Source organism: Etheostoma cragini, chromosome 24 (genome assembly GCF_013103735.1).
Source record: "Etheostoma cragini isolate CJK2018 chromosome 24, CSU_Ecrag_1.0, whole genome shotgun sequence".
In the NCBI taxonomy this organism is placed as follows: domain Eukaryota; kingdom Metazoa; phylum Chordata; class Actinopteri; order Perciformes; family Percidae; genus Etheostoma; species Etheostoma cragini.
Window position 1 is genome coordinate 7,638,944 of NC_048430.1, and position 8,567 is coordinate 7,647,510.

At 37.4% G+C, this 8,567-nt stretch overlaps 2 protein-coding genes across 2 annotated transcripts; both read right to left on the minus strand.

The window, feature by feature from the left end:
- Window positions 1-933: 933 nt before the first annotated feature.
- On the minus strand, window positions 934-2,748 carry LOC117939661. Its single transcript, XM_034865141.1, has 5 exons — window positions 2,315-2,748; window positions 1,826-2,137; window positions 1,587-1,707; window positions 1,290-1,326; window positions 934-1,222 (listed from the first exon to the last, which is right to left on the minus strand). Exons 1-5 carry the CDS (start codon window positions 2,445-2,447, stop codon window positions 1,139-1,141), a joined length of 687 nt encoding a protein of 228 aa, XP_034721032.1. The 5' UTR covers window positions 2,448-2,748; the 3' UTR covers window positions 934-1,138.
- Window positions 2,749-5,018: 2,270 nt separating this feature from the next.
- LOC117939660 lies at window positions 5,019-6,912 on the minus strand. Its single transcript, XM_034865140.1, has 5 exons — window positions 6,788-6,912; window positions 6,364-6,675; window positions 6,117-6,237; window positions 5,828-5,864; window positions 5,019-5,503 (listed from the first exon to the last, which is right to left on the minus strand). The coding sequence occupies exons 1-5, from the start codon at window positions 6,849-6,851 to the stop codon at window positions 5,327-5,329; spliced, it is 711 nt and encodes a 236-aa protein (XP_034721031.1). The 5' UTR covers window positions 6,852-6,912; the 3' UTR covers window positions 5,019-5,326.
- Window positions 6,913-8,567: the final 1,655 nt, after the last annotated feature.

Here is an 8,567-nt window from a genome sequence, read left to right on the forward strand (position 1 = left end):
TTTCATGAGAACAGTCTGCTTTTTTTGCTGATTGAATCCTTGATGCAAAAGTTAAGCTCTGTGCCTGAGAAAATGCTAAATTCACTTAATTTAAGCTGAATCATTATTGCTCTGTCTTCTTCAGTTCATTTCACTTAGAGCATCCCGCGTGGACGATGAATTTGCTTTTCCAATCAGGACAGCTGATTCATTTCCCTTATAATAGTGCTGAGGAACTCTATTATCTTGACCCTTAAGCCCGTCTCAAACTGGGATTTTTGCAAACAGCCAAAGAAAAAATGCTGAAAACTAGTCACACTTCCTCTGTAAAAGCAAAAAAAACTGACAGGGGAACACCAGAGCTTTAGGATTTCCGTGTTTTAGTGAAAAGGAAAAAACATCCTCCTCATTCTTTGTAACAAAAGAAGTCAAGGTGACACTGTGGGTTTGGATTGCTTAAAACAGTTGATTGAATATAGTTAATAAGGTCCATCTCTGATTTATGAAACAGATACAGACAAGATTTCCCATGATTTAAACAATATCTTAACAATGGTATAAATAACAGATGGTAACGGTCAGAATCCTTGATATTATTTCTTTATTTCATGTACTGTAGCTGAGTTTTTTTAAAGCAAACATTTCAATTTCACTACAATCCTTACTTTACCATAGCAATCATAAACATCTTGCTTGCCTTGGCAAAAAAAATGCATAACACAAAAAAAAAGGTATATTCTTATTGACAAAAGTTTACAATAAAAGCATCACTCCCGTGCTACAATGACTAACTAAAACTAACTAACTAAACCCTGCATTAGAAGGATGAATCTGGATTATTCTAATTGAAAAAGTGGCCCCATTGCCAACAGAGCCTTATTATGAAATGTGCACTTTGATGCAACTAATTATATTCTAAATCTGATTTAAAGAGAGAGGGGAATAAAGAAGAGAACAACTTAGTTTGAACAGTTTGTTCATAAGATCATTTGTTGATTCTTATGATAATAACTTACATATAATACCAATAGAAAGCTTTTAACATGCAAAACAGTGCCACCTGGTGGGCAACGGGTCCCCTTTCACTTAAGACAGTATAGGTCAGTAAATTCCCCTGCATGTGTCCTCTGTGGTTGACATGTTTGTATTATTAGTGGCATTAACAGGCATTTAACCTGACAGTTGAATAAAGTCCACTCTCTCTCTGCATGAAGGTGCTGTATGGCTCGATGTCTTCTGGCTCCTGCAGAAAGACACACGTGTTAAAGTTAAATGAACCACGTAAATGAAGATGTAAGATGTTTCATTACCGTGTTCAGATGACTGCTTAGCGGTTGTGGTTGTCTTCTGTCGGGTCAAACAATAATCGGTTAGTGATTAATCATAAAGTTTTGGAGTATTTTTATAGATAGGAGAGGAAATGAAAGGCAGTGTCTTCCTTTGTCAGTTCACATGAAACGGAAAGCCAAGAGAGCTTGATGCTGCATGTGAATCAACTAACATTTGTTCATCCCAATTGATGTAGTTATATTTTTTTAGAGTGTCCAACAGCATTAGGTTATAAAGCAGTCCTAAAAATATTGATGAACACTGCAGTAGTCTCTCACCCATGTCGTACACGTCTGTAGATACAGCTGAAGATAACTGCAGTTATAGTGATGACTATAGTTACAGCCATCAAGGAGCTTAGAATCAGCATTTGTGTTGAAGTGTCGGCATCTACATCCTCTAAAACATTGTAAAGAAAAATCTGAAAAATGACACCGGTTTTTGCCCTTAATCTGGCTAGTAATTGTATGCTTTCATTAAAGTTAACCAAAGTATGATGACAAATATATCTGCTTACCTTCTACAGTGATATTCAGATGGAGAATGTCTGTTCCACCAGGATGTGCACACTCACAGGTGTGGGTCCCACTATCCCCTGGTGTTAAACTGGTCAGGTGGAGAACCATATTCTGATTCAACCTCATGAGTGTGAATCTGGAGCTGCAGTTGTTCTCAAAGTCCCGTCCATATCGATACAGCAGAAGACACTCTTCCCCCCCGCTCATCTCTGTTCTGATCTTACACACCACGAGTGTGATGTGACTCGGTGTTGTAGTGTTGCACAATGGAGTAACATCTGGTTCTCTCCCGATGGATTTCACCAGAGTCACTGCAAACAACCGTCTGACTTAGTGATAGCCGTAGTTTTGCATTTTGTGAATATCAAATCACAGAACCACAGAAAATATTTAGTTCTCTTTTTTTTTTTACACCTAAGCCAGTTTAAAAATAGGGAACAGCCACCTGCATACATTTTACATTATGTAAACTAACTTCCGTACATTACCTTCGCTGTCAAAACACACAGTCAGGGGCAAAAGCAGAAACAAGCATGGTCTCCATTTTGGCATTCTGGTCAAGAAGTAACTGCTGCTGGCAGTGGACGGTGTCCTGTACTGAAGGGAGGAGGACACACTCATGCTACCTAAGACTCAGAACTCTCACAGAGGTAAGAGCTGGTGTGACTCTCTTACAAAGGAAGTGCTGCAGGAGCTCCCGCCTTCCTTTTTAGAGACTCTTAAAAAACTGTAATGGGCCTGTCCACAATAAGATGTACCATGATCAAGCATCAGCCAGTTTGAGCTGGATCCAACCAAGAAGTATTCTGTATATTGCCAAAACAATTTGATATAAATTCTCCTTCGTACCCTCTGCTATCTCTCTGCTTGACTCTGTAAAGAATAGGCAACGTCTGCACATAAGGCACACTTGGACTTAAACTTTGAATGTTGTGGTATTAATTTACCCATTTGGTCTGATCCTGTATTTTTAATCGATGTTGTCATGTACTGGGTGTGAACTTCTTTTCTACTGCAGCGAAACTAATCGCCCCTCTGGGACAAATAAAGGTCTTGAACTTGAACAGTGGTCTTGCAATTTGTACGGTTAGTGTGTTGTACGTCCCACAACATGCTAAAACTTACTTGTTGTGGTTATCACATTTATAGATCCTTGAGCTTGAGCTGTGAACAGAAGCTGCAGGGTCTCAGCAGCTCGTTTGTCTCTGGCCTCTTTCATGCATCGTCGTCATACAGCACAGCTGGAAGTGACAGAAACTCACATCATGCGAGTGAAATGAAGAAACAACAACCTGTCATCTAGTTTATATGATGGAAGTATTATAAGGTAGGAGGATATGGCATCTTCAGTTAGCAATTATACAGTTACGACTGGATTTTTTAGAAATTACAGAATATTTAACATTATACAAGAAGGGCTAAAGGGTCTCACACCTTTCTCTGTGTAGTTTTAAGGATGTGGTTTTGACATGATTGTGATAATGAGAAAGTCTTCAACTCAAAGCAATAAAACAGTCCTACAATAGGAGTTATATTTAGAAAACTTCCTTGCATTGACTTGTTGACCACTGCAATAGATAGATAGATAGATAGATGGATAGATAGATAGATTGATATTGATCCCACAAAATGGCAAAATAGGGTGTTATAGCAGCACACATTGTTTTATACAGAACATTCATGAACACATTTCAAGTGCCCAGCAACAACTTAAAATAACTAGGGGTGTTGAGGATTAATAATTTCAGAAAAAAAACTTTTCTTTTGATGGGTGATGCATGCGTTCATGATCCAGCATCTTAAAGAATGTGAGCAGAAAATGATTCTCTTTCAGTAAAGAAACAGGACACGGTGAAATATTGCATACATTCTTCACATAAAATTGTATAAATGGCAAAGGACCTTTTATATTAGATGTGCTTCCTAACCACCTGATTACCACAGATCATGTTTTATTAATGGTTGCAAGAAAAAGGATCACTATTAACTAGACGAAGCCTACCTGGAGTCCTGCCAGTCACAACGTATGGACATACTGTCTGAGTTTCTTCAGCAGGGTCCTGCACCTGGAGGGACGCCATGTCCACACGAGAAACACGCTATCTGGAAAAGTCAGATATCGTCAAAGCTGAAAGCCATCCGGACCAAGTATAGGTAGGCAGTGGATACCCACCGGCGGAGTGGAAATAGCGGGTAATCACTCTATATTTTGATTTATGTAATGAAATATGAGGTAGGTCCGCAGCCACCACAACAGTAGACGCTGGTGTTGAAACATCAGAAGTGACCAACACACACACACTTTTGTGGTTTTACCATTTAGGACCGTGGCGGTGGAGCGTTTCCACTCTGGAGGGTGGTTTCACTATTTTTGCGTTTTTAATCCCCCAAAACGTTGTCGCTATAGGAACAAAAGGCACATCTGATCAAATATTTTGGCGTTTTCACCTGCGAGCGTTGTCGTGTAAACAGGGCCTAAAAGTACTTATTTTAACCAGAAGGTGGGCACCAGGTACTGATAGTCTTGGTTGTGATCCCCGTACCTTTTAAACCTGATTTGTTTTTCATTTATCAGTATTATCATTATCCTATCTATTCATTACCAACCCTTCGCATAAACCTTACAGTGACAACAATATATAACTATATATAACTGTAGGTGTGCAGAGTAAAACTTCTCATTGTAAATTTACAGTTATACGCTGGTAGCAGATCACCAGTAACCCTCATGTTGTCCTCGGGTCAAATTGACCCGTTTTCCTATATCAAAGATCTTTATAATTCCCCAAAATAACATGATTAATTCCACACAACGCTCTTTGGCAAGTACAAATCTCTACTTTCATTCATTTTGGGGCGTCTTATTCCATTTTCTATTTATCTGAAAAAATAAAAACTGAAGTGTTTTTGAAATAGTACTGAGTAAAAGTTGACGTATTCCAGTCTGTGATTATCCATCATCACCAATTCCTTTAAGTTTAGTCTTAATAATTTCTAATTTCTGCTTTTTTAACTAAAGATTAGGTATAATTTCCTATTAATGAGGTTTATTGAACATAAAAAAAGCTAACTGTAAAAAAAAACTGTACTCAAGTTAATAAGTTAGTGTTACGTAGTGTTGAAAGCGTCAAAAAAGTGACAAACAATGAAAAAAAGTGTTAAAAGTGTTGAAAAACTGAAAAACAGGTTTTAGATTTGAAGGTACTTTACTGTAAATAGACAGTTAATATACAGTTAATATACTGGCTGCAGTGTAATTCCCACTTTTTCCTTTATTTTCCCAAGATGAATTGGTATTAGTAAAGACCTTTAATTTGTAATGTTTGCAGATAGTACTGTAATATTATATTTTTTCTTTTATGATGTTAGTTGCTTGTAATTATGTATTAAAGGCAAAAAAAAAGTAATAATTTGGATATTTCTCAGAACTGAAGGCCAATTACACTCAGTATTCTGTTACTCAGTAAGTCGTAAACATCCATTTATTACTAGTTTCTCTATCAGGATTCATTGAATACAATGTTTTCATAGATTTCGCAACATGGATCAGTCTCTTCCCCGTCTACATCCTGGTCATCCAAGCGGACCGTTGCTATCTTGCCTTGCCTGCAGTTTGAGATAGTTTGGTAGAGATCGCTCACTGGTTGCTGGAGGCTTGTGTAAGGGTCATCTTCATCCTGTAATACATAAATGAATCATGTTTTTAAAGTCTGGCTTCATTATTTCACTCCTGCGTGTCACTACATTTACTAAAAACCTCTTCATGAAAGGGTTCAAGGCACTGTCTTCTCACTCATTCTCAAATATATGAATACAATAGGAAATGTATACATTTGAACATGGGAAATCAAATTGCAAATATAATCTTAAATAATAAAAAAAAATAATAGAACTTCCTGTGTTTTAGGGTATTGTTTTCATTTTAAACACACTGTATATCTAAATACAATACACACACACTGTGGCTTAATCTAGCTATAAGATGTAAGACGTTTCATTACCTGTTTCAGATGACTGCTCAGCGGTTGTGGTTGTCTTCTGTCGGGTCAAACAACAATCTATTAGTGATTTATCATAAAGTTTCGGAGTATTTTTATAGATAGGACAGGAAATGAAAGGCACTTTGTTCCTTCACATGAAACGGAAAGCCAAGAAAGCTTGATGCTGCATGTAAATCAAGTAACATTTGTTCATCACAATTGATATTATTATATTGTTTTAGAGCGTCCAATGCCATTAGGTTATAAAACACTCCTAAAAATATTGATGAACACTGCAGTAGTCTCTCACCCATGTCGTACACGTCTGTAGATACAGCCGAAGATAACTGCAGTTATAGTGATGATTATAGTTACACCCATCAAGGAGCTCGAAATCAGCATTTGTGTTGAAGTGTCGGCATCTACATCCTCTAAAACATTGTAAAGAAAATAATCTTTGTTAGAAAAATGACACCTATATTTCCCCTTAATATGGCTAGTAATTGTATTCTTTTATTAAATGTAGCCAAAGTATGATGAAAAATATATCTGCTTACCTTCCACAGTGATATTCAGATGGAGAATGTCTGTTCCACCAGGATGTGCACACTCACAGGTGTGGGTCCCACTATCCCCTGGTGTTAAACTGGTCAGGTGGAGAACCATATTCTGATTCAACCTCATGAGTGTGAATCTGGAGCTGCAGTTGTTGTCAATGTCCCGTCCATATCGATACAGCAGAAGACACTCTTCCCCCCCGCTCATCTCTGTTCTGATCTTACACACCACGAGTGTGATGTGACTCGGTGTTGTATCGTTGCACAATGGAGTAACATCTGGTTCTCTCCCGATGGATTTCACCAGAGTCACTGCAAAAAAATTAAAGTTAGGAAACTTATTACAGGCTACACATTATTCTAGCGCACTGTGAAAGTAGCTGACTGGCGTGCGTTGCCTGTTATTAAAATCTCCTGTACATACCTTCAGAGTCAAAACCCAGACCCAGTGGCAGGAGCAGAACATAACACAGCGTCAACTGACCCATGAGGATAGAGGTCTGAGTAACAGTGCTGCAGTCGGGAAACCATACTGAAGAGGGGGGGGGGGGGGGGGGGGGGGGGGGGGGGGGGGGGGGGGGGGGGGGAGAGACAACACTGACCTCAAACTCCCTAAAATACCTTGAGCTGATGAAGTATATGAGCTCATGGAGGAAGTAAAAGAACTCTCCACTTTGAAGTTAAGACATGTGTATTTGAGCTTATGTAACATTTTTTTAATAAAGAAATACAACACATGTTACACTAACAACAATAGCATTATACCCAAAAGATCACATTCTATAATTTAACACATGGGGATTAACATTGACTAGATAGATAGATAGATAGATAGATAGAAAGATATTTATTTATCCCAAAAAATGGGAAATTATACTATTATGACTATATTTAATTAGAAAGGTTTTTGCAGCAAAAGTATTTCTCTGGGTTAATTTTTTTTACAGAGTAATAAATGATAAATTCACAATACAGTATTTTTCCCATTAATGTACAGTACAGTTATAACAATGAGCCTTTGTAAAATGACCTTCTCAATTAGCGACTTTATCTTATAATCCACAACAAGAATTAGAATAAAAGAATTAGAAGAATAAAAAAAAAAAAAAGGTCTCAACTTCTTTGTTGAGGATTTTGTACATGATTTATGACAACAAATGCGTGCAACTGTACAGCTGTGTTAAATTACTCTTTACATTGATCCTACAAGAGGAACAAAACACCATGCGACTTAGCATTTACATGCAGCTTCTCATTTGTCTTCACCAAAAATCATTTAACAAATGTAAGCGTTTCTTTAAAGCATGTTTGAACGTATAAAACAAGAGAAAGCATGTCAACATATAGTACAGTGATGTTGTGTGGATTTTGGATTCAGATGTTTCCATAGGTTTTGTTGCAGACCCTTAACTTTACATCACCCTTAAGATGTTGTGGTGGTCTTGTGGTTAAGACACACGCCACACCTCAACTGTGAGAGCAACATTTGCATATATGTTTCATACCATTTCCTGTCTGCATGTACCTATTTTTTTTTTAAATAAATTAAAAAGGCCTCCGCTAAACACCTCAAATGTTAAGGTATATGTATATGAATACACACATGAAAATAGCTACTTAATACATGTAAAGGTATAGTGGCTTACCAAAGATTAGGGGGTTTTCAAGACAGGTGCTCCTGACCTTGTATTGTGTCTGCAAATATGAAAAGACGTCAGTGTTAGAAGTGGAAAAAGAAAACTAACCGAACGACCTAATTCACAACTTACTGCTGTGAAAAGAGTACAACTTAAACTCTTTATTCAATATTAAAACTACATTACTTTACAAGATTTAAAGCTCTAACTCTGAAAAAAAAAAAAAATTCACCTGCAATGTTTTTTGTCACCACGCAACAACAGACACAACGAAGGATGCCAAACCAATCCCAGTGATCGCAATGAGCCGTATCCTGGGCTCTTCGCCTTCAAGAAGATTGGAAAGACAAAAAAATATCGTCCATTAAACACATTTACCTTCCACAGTGATACTGGAGCAGAATCTTTGTTCATCCACCATAAAGCCTATATTTAACATGTTAGTTCCAGAGTTAATACTCTAAAGTTGATCATGCTTTACTAAACTCCTTCACTCCACTCTGATCATGACAGAAACGCATTCAAATTGAAACAGAAGCAAGAAAATAAGAGATTTTGAGACGGAGC